Source organism: Electrona antarctica (genome assembly GCF_951216825.1).
Source record: "Electrona antarctica genome assembly, chromosome: 20".
NCBI lineage: Eukaryota > Metazoa > Chordata > Actinopteri > Myctophiformes > Myctophidae > Electrona > Electrona antarctica.
The window spans coordinates 32,078,355-32,098,354 of record NC_136801.1 but is presented as its reverse complement, the minus strand read 5'-3'; the positions used below and the strand labels follow the sequence as shown (position 1 = coordinate 32,098,354).

Genomic DNA, 20,000 nt, shown 5'->3' with positions numbered 1-20,000 from the left:
ATTTATGAACATTTCTGAAAGTATAGGCCTACAATTGAGTTATTTCCCATATCTGCCCTCCTGTGCAATTTTTGTTTACAAAGCGGCAAAGCCTAAAGGCCAAACGGAAATATGTTCCAGCGTTTAACAGTAGAAAGGATTCCAATTTCCAGAGCATTGTATGGTTTTGAATGCTATGGCATTTACAATGTACATAACATGTACAGTTAACACTGGAGATGTCATGCCCAGACAGCTGCTATTCTGGGCGGGAACCCCTTTTGGTGTTTTAAGCATCATGTTATATTTTAGCTATTGAAAAATAGCAGATCTACAAGCTCATAGCGTGGCACCGAGTGCCGCGCTATGAGCTTGTAGATCACTCCTATTTTTTTTTTAATCGTTAAAATGTGGTGTAAATCTTTGAATATATTCTTTCAGAGCTCAAGTCTTTGCTTCTGGGGGGTCCGCTGGAACAACATATTTTCAGATGGGGGGTCGGTGGCCAATTACATATAATTCCTGGGGTCCGTGACATGAAAATGTTTGAGAACGACTGACATAGAAACATTGTCTTTTCAGAAATCTGTCAGGATTTTATAGAAGACTAAAAGCTGAACACACATGTCCTTGGCTTTAACACAATGACTAGAAGAATCGTCCTCAGGTCTTAAGCAGTTATGAATCAAAAGAGGGGTATATTTGTCACTCACTCATAACAGGTATACAAGCAACACAATGTTTGTGTGATCTGTTATATGTACAAGAGTGTTTGTAAAATATTCAACAAGATAAGATCAAATAAGATTAAGATTATAAAATCATCTAATCATTTGATCCCTGGGTGATCCACAGACCCCAAATTGAGGACCGCACTGACCTAGACTAAACCTGACCTAAACCTAATCCCTTTTAACCTGGACTGGCTTTAACCTAATTTTAACCCTAATCTTACCCCCCCCCCCCCCCCTATTGTTTCTGTGATAAAGCGTATGCCCCGCCTTGCGCTAAATAATCCACTGACAGGACAATACGGACAATCACAGGAAAAATGGTGTGTGTGTGCATGTGTGTACCTTGTATCTTGCTGCTATATACCATATTACAAAGAAATATTGAATTATATATGATTTAATTTTCACATAATTTATCATTAATAATATTAATTAAATAATGTAATATCAATACCCCAGTAATTAGTAACACACACACACACACACACACACGCGCGCGCGCACACACACACACGCACACACACACACACACACACACACACACACACACACACACACACACAAGATGATGTGTAGCCTACTGTATAGGCTACAGACAGTCTATTTGGTTAGGCATATGGGAAACTTTTCCACGGATGATTAAACACGCAAGACCGCGCGCAACACACACACACACACACACACACACTCACACACACACACACACACACACACACACACACACAGAGAGAGAGAGAGAGAGAGACAGAGACATAGGGAGAGAGAGAGAGAGTGATAGACAGAGACAGAGAGAGAGAGAGAGAGAGAGACGAGGAGGAGGAGGAGGAATGTTTTACATGTTTTGTACCTTGTAGGAAACTTGGACGTATCCGAATCGGAGGAACGGAGCGCGAGAACAACTTTATCGGTGTGCGGCGGCGAGACAGACATGGCGGGGCGCGCGGAGCTCCGTGTGCGTTATTGTATTCATGTAAATGAATTAATGTTACTGTAGCCTATACCGTCAATTAAGCTAATTAATTCCAACCAGAACAAACAAACAGAAAACCTATAAAAAACCTCATTCGTTCATTCATTCATTCATTAATTGATTCGTTAAAGCGGAGAAGTTTCGGTAGCCTACTCGTTATCTGCGTAACGTTAATACAACCATTCCATAAATGTCCAAACACACTCCAAATTGTTAATACACACACAGTACACACCACACTTGTAGACATACAAACAACATTATACATCTCGTTTCCTACAACAGTAGGCTATAGTTCACTCTAATATATACCTCAATGTGTCCATTTAGCCCGAGGCTACAAATGTAACCAAATTTGGACCTGCGGTTGGTTACATTGTTGGATCCACACAGCTGTACTTGATATGATACTAAGCAGCCCTACTACAACATTCCGCTTCCCAGAGTGCATACCGTATCAGTGATAACGGAAAACAGGGCGGAGAAAGTCGTGATTTTCTTTCTTAAAACATATGCGTTTAGTAGCTTATACCACGGTCCACTGCACAATGCTACGGGCCTGATACACAGAATTAGGTAAAAGTTTAATAACAAAGACGGAAAAGGAGAAGACAGGGCGGAGAGACCGCGGAGAAGAAAGAAAGTATAGTATACTGACTTTTTTTCCCTCCTTTGAACGTGACTCCAAAATTCCAATAAAAAGTAAGCCTACTATGCAAATACAACACTAGACAGTAGTGTATTTGTATTTAAGAGTACAAGTAAGTTCTTACCGTGGAACATGTCAGATCCTCGCGCACAGACGGCCAGTAAAACCAACACAACACAAGTTCTGGGTCCGTCCATGCCATACCGGACCGACGGGAGTCCCAACCCGAACCCAACCGAATCACACAACAAAAGAACCGAACCGAACTGAAACTGAACTGAAGTGAACTCCAGTGGACCAGAAGTGGACAGAAGTCAAGTAAAAAACGGGTCAGGGGAGAACCCGGGATCCTCTCGGTCCTCTCCTTCAGACTTCAGAGTGACACACTGCTTCTGCTGGGTACCGATGTTCTGACGTCACACACTGAGAGAGCTCTCTCTCTCTCTCTCTCTCTCTCTCTCTCCAAATAGGAACTATAACTGACTTGACTGACTGACATCATTGAATAATAATACATAAAATGGTTATGGTTTACAGTTTGTCTGATAGATCACCTGAGGGAGTTCACATCCTTTTATATTGTTAGTTAATGTGACAATAATAATGAGGACTCTGTCTGTCTGTGTGTCTATGAAGCTGCCAAGCACGCACGCACACACACACACACGCACACTCGCACAGCCACACACACACACACACACACACACACACACACACACACACACACACACACACACACACACACACACACACACACACACACACACACACACACACACACACAACTCCCAACAGTATAATGATCAGATCCTAGACCATTGATGCAAGAAAGATCCTGTGCATATCAAGTGTGTGTGTGTGTGTGTGTGTGTGTGTGTGTGTGTGTGTGTGTGTGTGTGTGTGTGTGTGTGTGTGTGTGTGTGTGTGTGTGTGTGTGTGTGCGCGCGCGTGCGTATGCCGCTGCGTGTGCGTGTCATGTTACAATAAAGCCAGACAGGACAGAAATAGACCCCACTGTTTCAGAGCCAACAAACAACTGACCAGCCCCCCACCCCCCACACACACACACTGTGACACACACACACACACACACACACACACACACACACACACACACACACACACACACACACACACACACACACACACACACACACACACACACAGTTATAATAGCCTACTTGCGAAGACATCACATTCTTAGGATGCCAATATGAATGCCATCACTTGCCATTGAATGCCATTTCTCACCATTTGCCACGCAAAAAATTATTAGCTGATCTACAAGATGCTTATGTGAGCTTGTACATCAGCTTTTTTTGTTGATTGATTGAATACTTTATGAACAGTTTGCAATTTAAACCCAAGAAAGCAATATGACTTGTTTTCATTGGGGTCATCTGTACTTGATTATGACAGACAAACTATTGTGCCATTAGCACTGCAGTAGAACGGATTCCATCCCTTGTCTGAGACAAATCTGGGTTGAACTTGATTTGTGGAGCTCCCTCTGGTATTCTGACTGTGGACGTCATTGACGTTTTTGAAGTATAGTTTTAGGTAGTCAGGTACACAGGGTGTCTTTGTGAAATATAGTTTTAGGTATAGTCAGGTACACGGGTGTCTTTGTGAAATATAGTTTTTGGTATAGTCAGGTACCAAGGTGTCTTTGTGAAATATAGTTTTAGGTATAGTCAGGTACACGGGTGTCTTTGTGAAGTATAGTTTTAGGTAGTCAGGTACACAGGTGTCTTTGTGAAGTATAGTTTTAGGTAGTCAGGTACACAGGTGTCTTTGTGAAGTATAGTTTTAGGTATAGTCAGGTACACAGGTGTCTTTGTGAAGTATAGTTTTAGGTAGTCAGGTACACAGGTGTCTTTGTGAAGTATAGTTTCAGGTACACGGGTGCTGTCTTTGTGCTGTAGTGTATCTTGTAGACCAGGGTGTGGGCAACTGGCGGCCCGGGGGCCACATGCGGCCCCCACCTTCACTTAATGCGGCCCGCAGGTTAATATCAGAACACTGATATAGTATTGATTGCAGCTGTTACAATTACATGCAAACATGACCCGCTTTAATTACTTAGTGACTAGTATTAAAATGTTATTGTCTTTTTGTGTCCAATGTAGTTATATTAACAGTTCATAAAGTTAACATAACTATAACTAAATGCATTTGAAATTCAATAAAAAGGTTACTTTTCAGGATTCCAATTAAAAAATAGCAAAACATTATTCAGGATTTCAATATATAGCATAAATAGCTGATCTACAAGCTCAAAACGCGTCGCAGTGCGACACATTTTGAGCTTGTAGATCGGCTATTTTTGCTACGACAGTAGTATGCACTGTGGCCCTCTGGAGTGAGTGTGGAAATATAGTGGCCCTCTCCATTGTCAAAGTTGCCCACCCCTGTAGACCAGGCCCATTGCAAGTTGCTGTACTCTACCCATGCAAGCCATCCCATGTAGATGAAAGGCCAAGCAGTAGCCTGACCAGTTTGTTTTGGGATGTCTGGACTCTGGAGCCTTGTTTTTGAAGCCTTTATAGTACAGTATGGTACCATGAGGTACATGAGAGTCCTCTAGAGTCCTCAATGTATTCTTACTGACCAGAGAGGAGATATTCTCTACACAGAAATCTTGTTCGTAGGTTGACTTTTTGGATTATATGTTGAATGACACCGTAACTACATCAGACATAATTTAAAATCCAGCCCACAAAACCTAATCGCCAAATGTCTTATCCTAACCACCTAACTCCAACGACCTTTTCCTAACTGACAAAAAACATTTGAAACTAAGGAAAATTGCACTTTACATTACATTTCTAATATGGGGACTTTTGGGCCTCACAAGCATAACACACACACACACACACACACACACGCACACACACACACACACACACACACACACACACACACACACACACACACACACACACACACACAGTATCGCAGGTCGCATTCATTCATCAGTAAATGCCATTTAAAGGCTTAGAGCTCACAGAGCTGTGTGTGTGTCTGTGCGCGCGTGCGTGCGCGCGTGCGTGCGTGCGTGCGTGCGTGTGTGCGTGCACGTGCATGCAAATGTGTGTGTGAGTGTGCGCGTGCATGAGAACAAAGCGCTCCATTCACTTAAATCCTTGTTCTCTACTGCTCTCCTCAGGTGGATCATAGTATGGCAGCAGTGGTGAGAGAGCTGGTACTGTAAAGCATCCAGCATGTTTGTAGATGGGCTATAAGGGTGTATAGAGGAGACAAATGAGCGGCAGCTCCTGTATCATCGTTTAGTCATTCATTCCTAAAGGCCTGGTCCGCCCGCCCGCCATCCCATTAGCCAATTTTAGTATAGGATATTAAAGCTATAGAAATGTGCCTCTTGCATACCTGTGTAGTGTGAACTTTGCCCCACAGAGAATTGAAGAGGTGCAAATTCTCCTCCTCTAGGACTAACATCACCACACTATAGGGCCCTATCTTCGTCACTGCCTTGCCCCTTATCCCTAAACTTATTTTCCTTTTTTTTGAGTGGTGTAAACCACTCCTACAACTGGCTTTGTTAGTTTACGTGTCTGTCTGTCTGTCTGTCTGTTCGTACCAAAAAATGAGCATGGTTGCTATGGACACCCAGTTCACACGGGTGTGATATCATTACGTCAGACATTACGTCAGACCACAGCTGATCAGTCTATATAAGACCTTACACCACTCAGTTCACACGGGTGTGATTTTTTTTTTACTATTTTGAAAAACATTTTTGAAGCAGTTCAAATGGCCGATCTACAAGCTCACAACGTGTCGATGTAGATCGGCTAGTTGAAAAATTTAATGTTTTTCAAAATAGTAAAAAAGGGAAAGAAGTTTAGGGATATAGGCAGGGACGAAAATAGGGTAATCAACGTGTTTACAAACTTCTCTAAATTATAAATAATAGATATTTGCATCTCTGACTGGATCTGCTTTTAGTTTAATCAAAATGGAACAAGGTTTTCAGCAAATCAAAGATATCCATATCATATTGTTATTGAATACACACAGAGAAAATTAATTATAATTTAATTTCTGCTTCTATGTCTTGGTGGTACCACGGCCCATGATAGACTTCTTCGTGTTTCTCTCAGGTTTCAAAATGATTATATAACACTTTGGTCCAAACAGTACGACCAAAAGGCCAAAACTAGATGCTAAAATAGCAAATACCTCCACTGCCTCTGCATAATGAGAGCTGATATATGCTGGGATGAAGGCTATCCACACAGCACAGAAGATCAACATGCTGAAAGTGATCAACTTGGCTTCATTGAAGTTGTCTGGAAGATTCCTTGCCATGAATGCCAGGACAAAAGTGAGGAGAGCCAGTAAACCAATATAACCTAATAACACTGCAAAACCAACTGTTGATCCCACATCACACCCATATACTATCTTATCCCTGTGGTATTTTGTGTTTTTCTGAGGAGTTGGAGAGGTAGACAGAAGCCATGCTGTACAGATTATTGCCTGGATGGAAGTAAGGGCCAGAACTGTTCCTCTCTGCTGCATTGTACCAAACCACTTCATGTCTGTAGCCCCAGGCTTGAACACAGCCAGCACCACTATAGTCTTTACCAGGATACACGACACACACAGCACAAAGCTGATCCCAAATGCTGCATGCCTCAGCTGACAAGTCCAGAGTCTGGGACGGCCAATGAACAGAAGTGAGCACATGAAACACAGTTTGAGTGACATCAACAGTTGGAAGCTGAGTTCTGAGTTGTTGGCGCGTACCATGGGTGTGTCTCGATGGTAGATGAAGATTCCCAGGACAGTGGCACAGCTAATTGTGCCTAGCAATGAGATGGCGGTCAAGGAGATACCCAGGGGCTCATGGAAGGAGAGGAACTCCATGCTCTTAGGGACACAGTGGTCACGCTGGGGACTGGACCAGAAGTCCTCTGGACAACTGGTGCACGCTGTAGAGTCTAAGAAAGATGACATTAAAAGGGACATAAGAAATAAGGATCATCCCAAAGATAACAATAATCCTAAAGATATGATAAGATATATTTGTTGTATGGAACATAACCTACTGTGAAGCTGTTCACAAAAGGTTTATCTACCGGTAACATTGCTATACTACAGGGAAAACATGCACATGATTGCTCTTTCATGCACTCTTTATTCTATCCCTTTGTTTGCTGTGCTTGCTGTGTTTTTGTTGTTTTGAATGTCATGTTATCTATGCTGCTGCATTGTCTGAAGGAAGCCAAACAATAATAAGTTTTACTCTTAGTCTTACATGTATGTACCTGTACTATCCCTTTTCTAGAAGGTGGCATAAACATGTCCTGCTGTAAAAGAAGGTACATTACGGACATCTATGTCATACATGGGCAACTGGCGGCCCGGGGGGCACATGCAGCCCCCACCGTCACTTAATGCAGGCCTGCAGGTTAATATCAGAATACTGATATATTATTGATTTCAACTGTTACAATTCCAAGCATGCAAACATGACCCGCTTTAACTACAGTCTAAATTAGTAGCTTAACGAGTAGTATTAAAATATTATTGTCTTGATTTATGTCCAATGTATAGGCCTATCTGTATTTAGTTCATAAAGTTAACATAACTAATAACTAAATGCATTTGAAATTAAATAAAAAGGTTGCTTTTCAGGATTTCAATTCAAATATAGCAAAAATAGCTGATCTACAAGCTCAAAACCGTCTCATGACCCTAACCAGAAATATGTAATGTGGCCCTCTGGAGTGAGGCTATCTCTCCATCGTCAATGTTGCCCACCCCTGATCTATGTCATTTTTTCTATCCAGCAATTCCAGCTGGCAGATTCATCACACCTGGAGCCGGCAATTAGTATTAGTCAGAAATGTAAAGAGCATGTGGTACAGTACAGTAAGACATTAAACCAACCTGTCTGATTGCTGATCTCTCCCTCAGAACAAGCAATGCAGTCAAAGCAGCAGACAGGTTCTCCTTTCCTTCTGGCCGCACGGGTTCCAGGGGAGCAGCTCTCACTGCACGCTGACCGAGGTGGCTACAGAGGAAAGTAACAATCATACATTTCAGTCTGAAGTCAATTACATTCACATCATGAGCTCGACATCATGTGGGACATATGGGTTAATTTTCAAAGCTTAAAAGACCTTTGTAGATTCAAAGTTCCAGAAGATTCTGTCTTCATCAAGGATGACTTCTTCACCTGTGGAGGCTGACTCCTTGACCACACCTATATTGTGAAGCTTTACACTTCCATCAGGGAGCCACACCCAGTTCATGACATCATAGATTGGTGAAACATCACCGTTCTCATCAAATTATACATGATCACCAAATGATGTGGTGAAGTTGATCTTTTCCAGGTAATAAACAAGCTAGCAAAGGCGATGAGCAAAAGTATGAGGAGACTTACATTATTTTCTTTGGTTAAATGAAGTGTTAATATTAGTTCATTGCTATAGAGTGCTTGTTCAGCTCCAGCTCATTATTACACAGAAAATGCATTCCCAGGTCAGGACATTTTAAGTTGATAAACCTACTCTTCCCTGATTAGTAGAAATGTTGTTGTCACCTACCTAAAAATGTATTTTCTGTTTTTCAGAGATGGAGAGACAGGTAGACCCTGACTGAACACTATAGCGATGATAATAGCAATGACACTGTGTGTGTGTGTGTGTGTGTGTGTGTGTGTGTGTGTGTGTGTGTGTGTGTGTGTGTGTGTGTGTGTGTGTGCGTGCGTGCGTGCGTGCGTTCGTGTCAGTGTGGATGTGGATGTGTGGCATTAAAGGTGCCGTTACTGTAAGTGATAAAATAAGTGATAAGTAGCTCTGTATTCTGTATTCTCTGTACTGTAGTTTTTTTTTCTCAGCATGAAAAGGTGTCCCTATACCTCGTCATAATAAATAATTTATTAGGCTATAGAATATATATAAATAAATAAAAAACGTCCGGGAAAATTATATTTCACCTGCCATGGTTGTATTGTCTGCAAAATGGCACAGCTGTGCCCAGTGAAAGGCCCATATCCTGGTACACACTGCAAAATGTCGTGAAGGGCATGGGCCAGAGCATACACAGCCTTGTACAAAGCGTACTCTATCCTGAGGTTAGACACATCCAGCAGTATCGTGTCTGCTGTTGCTAGGTCCTCTTGTCCAGTACACACCCTTCCACCAGCATCCACCCACTCTGACGGAAGGGGTGCAAACTTACACTGAAATGTGTGCTCCCAAAACAGCCTTATCTGAAGAAACACAATGAAGAATAAACTACTTTTTATATCCATTAATCAAATACTGAATTATTTTAAAACAGACATAATTTATTAAATTGCAACTTAAAGATGGAGTGCCATGCCCCCCCCCCCCCCCCCTCACACACACACCCACCAGCCACACCCACCAGCTCATGAAGTATGCTGAACTGAAGCCGCACACTGTTGTTGTATGATAAAGGGGGAGGGGTTGGGGGGGAGGGAGGGGGTGATATTGTGATGTCACAATATCTGGTGTATTTCGATTGGGCATTTTGAGTCAAAATCTTTCAGCTTTCAGGAAGAAACTACAGAGAAAATACACAGGGAAGACATATTTCAATATTCTTACCACACCTGGGGGTCTATTAGAGTAATGTTGTTAACTCATAGACACATACAAAAAACAAAACAGAAAAAGTACAAAAATCAGGGCACTCCATCTTTAAATACTAAATTAAACAAAAGACTCACTATGTTGTTTTCATGTCTGTTGTCAGGATCAGTGTCAGGGTGTATTTCTAAAAAGAAGTCCTTGAGACCTGGTATGTCTCCACGGCGGATTGCAATGACCAGGGTACCTGTCAGGAACGGCATGAAGTGGTACGGCATCCAAGTTGCCCAGGCCTCATTGGCTATCCATTGAAGACCTGTCACATTCTGCTTTACCACCTGTTGTGTTGAACAAAATAAATAATTACATTTGTTCAGTCTCCAAAATTGGTTCCTAATAATATGTGGGCAAGGGCCGTGAAAGTATTGCAAGTGGGCCCCGAAATAAAAAGCAAAACACTAAGATCTTAATGACAATAAAAATGTAAAAAAAGTGACATTGCATTTTTTTGGGATTGATTGAATGATCACTGCTGCTCAGTAATATAAACATTCTTTCAAAATGCACAAGACCCACCCATTTGACCATCGTAAACTTAAACTAAAACCTTCATAGCAATTCTATAGCAGTAAGATTTGTGAATGGTGTGATTTGTTTGGTTACATTGGGCAGAGAGAAGTATACGTCATAGACCAAATAAAAAGCAACAGCAAAATAATAAAATCAAATAAAAAGAAACAATTTCTGCGATGCAATCAAATCAATCACACATCGATCATAATTAACACCAACCTCCTCCATGAGTTTATCCATATCACTAGTGTGTGCAAATGCCATGACCACGACGGCTGTGGATGACTTCATCACAGTGACACTCCTCTGAAGCTTAGCTGGCTCATGGCCCTTTGACACAACCTCCATGTACGCCAGACAAGCAAACCCAGACCGCTCCAGCTCAGACTGGAAGGCTCTGGCAGCGCTGTGTCCGTAGACGTCATCACTAATCACCAATCCAACCCAGGTCCACCCAAACCGCTTTATAATCTGGAGCATTGCTCGCACCTGATTGGGTGAACAATGAGTGAACAATGAGTCTAGCCTGAGTTCCTCAGGCTAGACTCGCAGGGTTGATCAAAGTGCGGCCTGCGGGCCAAATGCGGCCCGGGGATAGATTTTATATGTCCCTCGGCTTCAAACCTGAATTGTATTTCCCCAACATTTTTACATTGAAGTTTTTTAATTAACCTGGGCATTTCTCAGAGTATCATTTGTCAGGATTCTTAATTGTTCCTTGTCTCATTCTGAAGGGGTCAAAGAAAGGCTATATTTTATTTCATGTTTTACCGTGCACGCCTGGCTACATTTGGTAATGTGAAATAAGGCTGAGTTATTTTTGTGTTTTGTTCACAGCACATCTAACAATGACAAAATACCATTGATATTAAATATTGATAGTTACATAAAATCCTTGTGACTTATGTTATACTCCGAAGGCACATTATGTCACTTTAACTGCTTTTCACTCAGTGTACGTAAGAAATTGGCTTTGCAATTAGTACTTCCACTATTTGACTATTGTGATGTGGTTTATCAAAATGCCTGACTATGTCGATTTGTTCTTGGCTGTCCTTTTCTCACACACCATTGCATATGACAGACTTCAATGGACACTTATGTCTAAGAAGACACATGCACTGGCTTCAACTGGTTTTTAAATGTATTTATTTCAATTATCCTATTTACCTCAAACGTTATTTAACTTCTATTCCTTCAACACAACGTACCAGACACTCCACTCAGGTTTACTTTACTGTTCCTTTGGTTAGTATTGAATTTGGTAAAAATGCCTTTTCCTTTAAAGCCCCTACAGACTGAAATACTTTACCAAATAACATTAGATCCATCTCAACATTCCCAGTTTTCAAAAGTGCACTGTCTTCTTACAAAGTTTTATGTTCTTGCTTTCGGTAAATATGCCATTATATCACCATGTTTATTCCTTTATTTCATTATTTTATTTTGTATTACTATTATCATTATTTTATTTTATTTTATTTTTTGCACTCACTGTATAGGACATAGTATTTTCATAATGTGTTACAGTATATTATTGGATTCAATGCCGTAATGAGGTTGTAAGGTTTTCAAGGTTTGCAATGTTTAGTGTTTTGTCCTGTCCATGTTAGGTGTATGTAATTTGTTTTGTTGTACTGTTTACATGTACAATAATGATTGTGACATGTATCTGTGTTGGGAGCCCCTCTCAAGGGGTCTTTTCCTAATAAAGAAACTTGAATCATTATGTCAGTCGAGGAGATGTATTTGGCCCTTGGGTGTTTTAATATGTTCTAATATAGCCCCCTTTGAAAAAAGGTTTGGACACCCCTGGGCTAGAGGATTCACATATACAGTGGTAAATGAGTGAATTTCCTATTCCTACACAGATTTCACAAAGGAAAAGGTTGAATCTTTCTCTTTTGACACTTAGACCTTCAGCTCTAGGCAATACAAGTAAATGAGAGGCAATATGCAATATTGATTACACTCACTAGAGAGAGGTATTTGTAAAGTGTGTGAAACCTGAACTTGATACCAACAGTTTTATCTGTAGCAGTTCACCTGGAAGGTATCGCTGGGGATTGTTCTAAAGAAGGAGGGAAACTGGTTTCGGTCACTCAGACAGGAGCAGCTGGCACCATAACTGACCTGCAAAAGGTACAAAACATGCACATGAGAATATAACAAGAACTCATGTGGGATAATCCCCCTCCTCTCTCTCCCAAAAGCATTTGAATGGACTCACCAGTGAAACCACTGGTGAGGGAAGTAACACTCAGACGTTGTGGATTACAGAGACATTTGAATGACAGCAGTAAATTCATATTATAAAATAACAAATAGGCACATAATACAATAATGGTAATGGTAAAGGGGGATTTCAAGTTGTGAACTTACCATGGGCATTCTGTACAGACCTAGTATACTAGAGATGGCAATAGAATTTCTTGAGAAAGCATCACCCACAATTCCAAGTACTGGAGGAGACCCAACACAGCTCTCATCCAACTGAAACTGCTCTTCTCTCCCACTGACCAATGACAACGCTGTACGGAATGCAACTCCCATCGCACTACTACAGGCATCATAGATACTATATCCCAGAGTCACATCGGGTAGTAGGCTGGGGTTTGTGTTGATCTCATTAACGGCAAAAGCCATGGTTTGGCCCAGTCTGAACCACCAACTGGAAAAACTACACACACAATTCCACTGTAACCTTGCATGTATCTTAAATTTGGAGAAATATACTATAAACATGATAGTATACATAATAATTTATCAAAGCTGTTCCCTGCTCTCTTACTTGCTACTGTATCTGTGATACTTACCCAGTGCAAGAGGGCCCCTGTGGCTTGGAGATGAAAGACAGATTAGGGTAGACAGGGGAGTCGTGAAAATATAACATGGCACCGAGAACCAAGTCCCCGGCCTGGTAAAATCTGTTGGCATTAGGCTGTGCCTGTAACTTACAAGAAGAGTTAGGAGAGGAAGACAGAGGAGAGAACGAAGAGAACAATATCAAGTACAAGTATGAGAGCAGGTGAATGTCTGAAGCCCTCATGACTGTTGTCCTCTGTCTAACGCCCCCTCCCTTTCTAAATCCATTATCAAGTTAATACTACATTTTATACACAATGTATAAAATCCCCTGTACTCCCCTGTACTCCCTTATGGCATTGCGTAATCTTGCTCATCTGGGCAGGGCTTAACATACTGTACATGAACAATACTTTCATATCAAAATAGCGTTTGTGCGTGTGTGTGTGTGTGTGTGTGTGTGTGTGTGTGTGTGAGCGTGCGTGCGTGCGTGCGTGCGTGCGTGCGTGCGTGCGTGCGTGCGTGCGTGCGTGCGTGCGAGAGATTAATTGCTTTTTGGGAAGGTACGGCACTACTTTAGGAACCTTTTTGTTATTGATATAAAATATGCACACTTGCCTTGTGTTTGGTCCGTTCCTTGTTTCGTTTTTTTTTATTTTTTTACTAATGTTATGCTTTTACACATTATTTTTTTTTACTATTTTTTTTACATTATTATTTCTTCATGTGTATCAAACTCACAATGGACCCTGTGGCTTCCGAACCTACGTCGGGTCTGGCCCCCGAGAGGCATAGGCGGTCAGATTTGGGGCTCATGGACGGTATCGTGCATACGTTGCACGAAAGAGTTCCAGGGCCCCTGCGACTGACACAGCTTATCAGCAAAGATGGCGTGTGTTTACTGAGTTGCGCTTCAGTCATGATGCCATCAGAGACCTGTTCTGTCCATGACGCTGTAGTTGTGTGCTGTAGTTTCTGCAGTCATTGTTGGATGTGTCACGATCTGGTGGTGTGGTGAAGACCCAAGTGCACAGGACAGCAAGGCACGGCAGGCAGAGTTGGCAGAGTTCAAAAGTCAAAACCCAACATTGAGTGATTTAATGCAAATTAACAGAATACACATCAGTGGTGCCCGCAGTGACTTGTGCCCAGTGAGGGCTTTGGACATTTATGTCATGCAGACTCGAGTGATCAGGTAGACTGATCAGCCTTTTTGTTTGTTATGGTGAGAAAGTTCTGGGCCAGAGTCTTTCAAAACAGAGACTTTCGCACCTTAATACCGTGGCATGTAACCCCGGTTGAGTTTATATGGTCCATGTTTTGTATCTCCTTTTTTGTATTGTTTTTACTGTGTGTTCTTGCTGTTGTTTTCTGTGTTTTAGCTACAGTGTATTTAGTTTTAGTTTTCTGTACACTTTGTTAACCTTGAGTTGTAAAATGTGCTTTATAAATAAAGTGGATTGGATAGGATTGGACAGGTCTAGTGCCTTAAATTATACATGGTTTTTCTCCTTTCTAAGAGACCTTTAGTCATGAAAGAGCTCTATTATGAGTATGACTCCCGATAAAATGATATTTTGAAACTTTTTGATGAACTAAATATCTTCTAAAGTGACACATTCAAGGATATAGGCCTGGACAAAAAGGAGTAGGCTACATAAGCATTTCTGTGTACTGTACATTTAATTCCACATTTCTATCAATTGTTATATATTAACTTTTAGCTATAGTTATTGGATGTTACAATTTATAGGGCCTAGATTAGCCATTTGATGGCTTAGAGAACATTTGGCCTGAAGCCAGACTTATACTTACCAATCCTTGCCCAAGAAAAACAGGTTGTTTGTGGGCTCCAGCACCTGGGAAATCAAATTACCAGTGAGTCTCTAAAGGGAATGACGCAACCTCTCAGCTTGCATTGCTAAAACTGGGTGGAAACAATTAGAGAGTTTAAAAACAAATAAAACTGCATTGCAGAACCAATCAAAAGGTTTTAGGGTGGTCCTTCACATTGAGGTGGTTTATGACTGGTTTCAAAAACAGTGGGTGTAGCTTTGTATTCTCTCTGGTGTTCTTGCACCTTGCATTCAGAAGTGTCCAGACGTACCGGTAGGAGGACATCTCTGATAGTCTGGCAATGCGACACATTGGCTATTTGAAACTAGCCAATCTACGAGCAATTGTCAGCCCACAGTATAGTCCTACAGTATTTACAAATCCCTGATTTCTAAAAACGAATCCACTATATTCACCAAATCACCAAGACAGCAAAGCATTAAAACGTTTCCTTTGGAATGTCAGAAAGTGATCTATGACGTGCAAAATATAAATAAATAAATAAAATCAGCCAATTTATAGAAACTTATGTTACACGGTGTCTTTAGTGGCGTTTCTGTGGTGAAGAAAATATATTGTACCTGTCAGTGCTGCTGCTGCTCGGGTCTTAATTGAATGTATGTGGAGTAAACACTGGGGCATGAATATAAATCCAGGTCTTAATGTCGTCCAAAAAAATATAAAACGCCAAAAAACGCGAGATATATATATAGTCAGCTATAGTCATTGGCTTGGTTTGATTGTTCGCTGTGATAATAAAGGAACTAAAAGGCGATGAAGAAGAACAGCAGAGGAAAAAACACAAAAGTCAGTTGGCAGTGAAATTCAGAACAGCGCGTTGAGAAATGTCATTACCTTCGTAGTGGTTCATCAGCACTAGGGCCGTTGAGCTAAAGAATCCGCCAGAATGTTCCATTTGTACACCCTCAGAGTTAAATTAACCTTGATTTTACAATATAAATTGGGGGTCCCAGAGATAGAAATGCCATTAAATGGGGGTCCGTGGACCGTGGACTAATTCATGTCAAACTAGCCCTAACCGTAACCTCACAAAAACAAGTAATCCGTGTTTGTTGGAAAAACATCAGAGGGGTTTGAACCATAGAGTATATAAAAGGATAGAGACTGAACTGGCGCGAAGCTCCGCCCCCCCCAGCTATTCATGTCAGTGGAAGTTGCTCAGTGGCGTTTTGAAGCACCCAGAAGACTGCCGGAAGTACCGTCTCAGAACGTCTACTTCCGCATTTGACCACCAAATTTTGGTGGTCAAATGCGGTAGTGCAACCGAGCGCTCAATGTTAAAGCCCAGCTGCACGGGGTTTCCCGGTCAAGAATCCACGGGTCCGCCTGTAGTCCCTCCTCCTACCACTAGGGAGGAGAGCTTCAACGTTGAATAGCCTCACTGGCCCCTTGGTTTGAACCCATGAAGTTATAAAGTTCGGATTCAAAATCGGGTGTCTAGACCGCTAGACCACTGATGACACTGTCAGGATGGTGATCACTTTCTGTATTGACTATTTAAGCCGTGACGTAACCCGCTCTTCCAGAGCCACTTCCGGGTCTTACTCAAGGAAGCTTCCACATCATATATTTTCTTTGTCATAGACACTAGTACAGTTACATTAATAATTCTACTCGGGTTGGAAGCATTAAGGCCCATTTTAACCATCAATGGCTTCCTTTCTGAAAAATAACGTCATTGTAAAAAGATTCACGCGTTGCTAGTATTTACAATGAGAAGCGGACGGGATCTGGTGCCTACTAGTACCCGGATGTAACGTAGTAGGACTACAAATGACTACAACAAACTCGCGGGAAAAACTCAAACTCGCGGGGAAAACTCGTGGGCGGAGCCTCACACCGGAAGGAAGTGACGCCCCCCTCAAATACGACGCAGACGCAGTGATGCGGGTCTGATCACAGTTTCTTGAAAGTGCCACGTCACCCATCGTGCTCGTCGTCTGCAGGTAAATAATTAATGTTACTTTAATACTTAACGCTGTTTTTGTTGTTACTTGTTATGTTATTTATATATACTAGGTATCTACAACAATGTACAACGGTATCCCTGTAGTGGAGTGGTTAGAGTCGCCGCTTTGTAAACACGCTGGCCCTAGTTCTAGTCCTGGTCGAGGCATTAGTCTTTTTCCTTTTTACCAACCAAACAAACGAAATACATTTCACATCTGGTCAAAAGGTCCATTTTATTCAGCATTTGAGCCACGGACCACCCATTTGACTCTCACAATGGTGGTAAGTGGCTCAAATGGGTATGATGTTTGTTTGTTTGGTTGGTAAAAAGGAAAAAGACTTATGCCTCGAAGGGGGCAAGAACTCGGGCACTGTCTTTGCAAGGCACGGACTCTAACCATTCGACTATAGGAAAACAGTTTTACTGGAGAGTAGTATAAATAACATAAGTAACATCACAATTAGAGAATGTAGAATCATTTGTGTGTAATTTTGCCGAATTTGTTTATTTATGTTACTGGAGCCGATTTGTTAGTCTCGGCCGTGTGTTTACATGAGGACCTGGGATTGCTTCCCGCCAATTCCAAAGAATGTTTGTTTGATCCAGTGAATTTCAAACAATGTTTGTCCTTTTACCAACCAAACAACAAACAATACTCTTTTCACTCTAGTCGATTATTTATTCAGCATTTGAGCCAGTCAGTCAGTGGCTCAAATGGGTCTGAGAGGCTAAATGCCATCAAATGGTGGTTTGTGGATCAAATGCTGATTACATAATCGACTAGATGTGAAAAGAGTATTGTTTGTTGTTTGGTTGGTAAAAGGACAATTGGCGGGAAGCAAAAAAACACTCTTTGGATTTGGTGGGAATCGAACACAGGTACTCATGTTAACAAAGCAAAGTCTGTAACCACTCGGCTACTGTAATACATATATATGTATACAAAAACGACGAGAAGTAGCAGTCTTCTACTTTTTTTTGGTATGAACAGACAAACAGACAGACACGTAAACTAACAAAGCCAGTTGTAGGAGTGGTTTACACCACTCAAAAATGAGCATGGTTGCTATGGTCACCCAGTTCACACGGGTGTGATTTCATTACGTCAGACCACAGCTGATCAGTCTATATAAGACCTTACACCACTCAGTTCACACGGGTGTGATTGTTTTCTACACTGAGAGCTTTTGGGTTTGGGAATGGGTTTATGTCTTGGGTTGGACTGTTATACAGTGGGGCAGAATGTCTGGTAAAAGTGGGGGGAAGGGCTGAGCAGGCCAATCCAAGTGGCGAGGGGCATAAGGCAGGGCTGCCCTATCTCTCGTCAGCTGTACAGCCTGGTCATTGAGCCCCTGCTGTGCAGGCTGAGAAGCCGGCTCAGCGGATGCCCATTGCCAGGCACACAATACCCACCCCTGATTGTCTCGGCCTACGCAGATGACCTGAATGTTTTTGTCAGGGACCAGAGAGATGTGGTAGCCCTGCAGGAGAGTCTAGAGCTATATGAGAAGGCCTCCTCTGCAGCAGTGAACTGGGAGAAAAGTGAGGCCCTGCAGGTGGGACAGTGGGGAGGGGGGACAGCACCAAGTTTACCGGCAGGATTACAGTGGAGTAAGAGAGGGATGAAGGTGCTGGGTGTTTTTCTGGGAACAGAGGAATATCAGAAGCAGAATTGGGAGGGTGTGATGGAGAAAGTGTGTGCCAGGTTGTCTTCCTGGAAATGGTTGCTACGTCAGCTGTCGTATAGGGGTCGAGTTCTGGTAACCAATAACTTGGTCGCCTCGATGCTATGGCATAGACTCTGTGTTTTGCCTCCACCAAGAGGGCTGATTGAGGACATCCAGCGAGCCTTGGTGGATTTCTTCTGGTCGGGGCAGCACTGGATTCGAGCGCCTGCTTTATACCTGCCTGTGGAAGAAGGAGGACAGGGTCTAATGGACATAACGTCTCGAGTAGCGGCCTTCAGACTAAGGACAGCGCAGAGACTGCTCTATGACACTGGAGTGCGGTGGCTGGACACAGCCAAGCTCATAATGTGCAAGGCAGGTCGTCTGAACTACGGCAAGCAGCTGTTCCTTTTAAAGATGGAGGAGGCCGATCTGACGGGGCTGTCACCATTCTACATGACCGTTGCGGAAGCCTGGAGACTCCTCAACGTTGCCAGAGACCCTGATGCCACAGCTGGCATGTGGCTGTTCGAGGAGCCACTGTTTTACAACAGCTTGCTGCAGGTCCAGACACTGTCCTCGGCGTGGACTTGGAGAAGAAGGCAATGTATATCCTGTGCGTCAAGGTGAGGCACTGTCAGTCTTTGCACGCCATAAAAGCATCGAGGTGGACTGAGTTTTTTGGCCCAGGCTCCTCCCCGAAAGGCTGTTGGCGGTGCCTGTACAAGCTACCAGTTGACAAACGGTCGGCTGACCTCCAGTGGAGGATAGTACATGGGGCGATAGCTACGAACAGATACAAGGCACACATTGATCCTAATCACAGGGAGGGTTGTCTCTTCTGTCCCCAGATTACGCGAGACTATACCCATGGTGGGTACAAATTAAACGTGAGCTGGGCAAGCAAAGGCAGGTGTGTTTCCCAGTGATGATGGCTGGCCCAGGGCCAGGGGTGATGAAATAGCGGAATTAATTTCCAGGTCCAGTGAAAGAATCGAGTCTAACCCTAACAATCAATTGGCATGAAGATGAAATTGGGGAGAAAAAGGTGTAAAAATCAAGAAAATAAACTAAAATAGACTGTTTTGCCCACCCCCGGGCAACTCGAGCTGCAATGAGGGTCCTGGGCAAGTCACAGATAGTCATCATATCTTAATGGTACAGATGCCGTGTACTAAGTATATAATGATGCAACAAAGGGAATCTACCAACACGCCTCAAGC

The 20,000-nt window shown here is 42.4% G+C and overlaps 2 protein-coding genes across 2 annotated transcripts in view; both read right to left on the bottom strand.

Moving 5' to 3' along the window:
• LOC306913140 (receptor-type tyrosine-protein phosphatase mu-like) overlaps positions 1-2,673 on the bottom strand; it is a 144,433-nt gene extending 141,760 nt beyond the window's left edge. Inside the window, exon 1 of the mRNA XM_079489696.1 lies at positions 2,457-2,673. Coding sequence (XP_079345822.1) covers positions 2,457-2,529 — 73 coding nt within the window. The 5' untranslated portion in view covers positions 2,530-2,673. The remainder of the gene's footprint in view (positions 1-2,456) is intronic.
• Positions 2,674-6,403: 3,730 nt separating this feature from the next.
• LOC306913249 (extracellular calcium-sensing receptor-like) lies at positions 6,404-12,888 on the bottom strand (the record flags this gene model as incomplete). The annotated part of the gene is made up of 5 exons (XM_079489839.1): positions 6,404-7,299; positions 10,172-10,262; positions 10,717-10,986; positions 12,544-12,630; positions 12,880-12,888. The coding sequence occupies 5 exons, from the start codon at positions 12,886-12,888 to the stop codon at positions 6,404-6,406; spliced, it is 1,353 nt and encodes a 450-aa protein (XP_079345965.1).
• Positions 12,889-20,000: the final 7,112 nt, after the last annotated feature.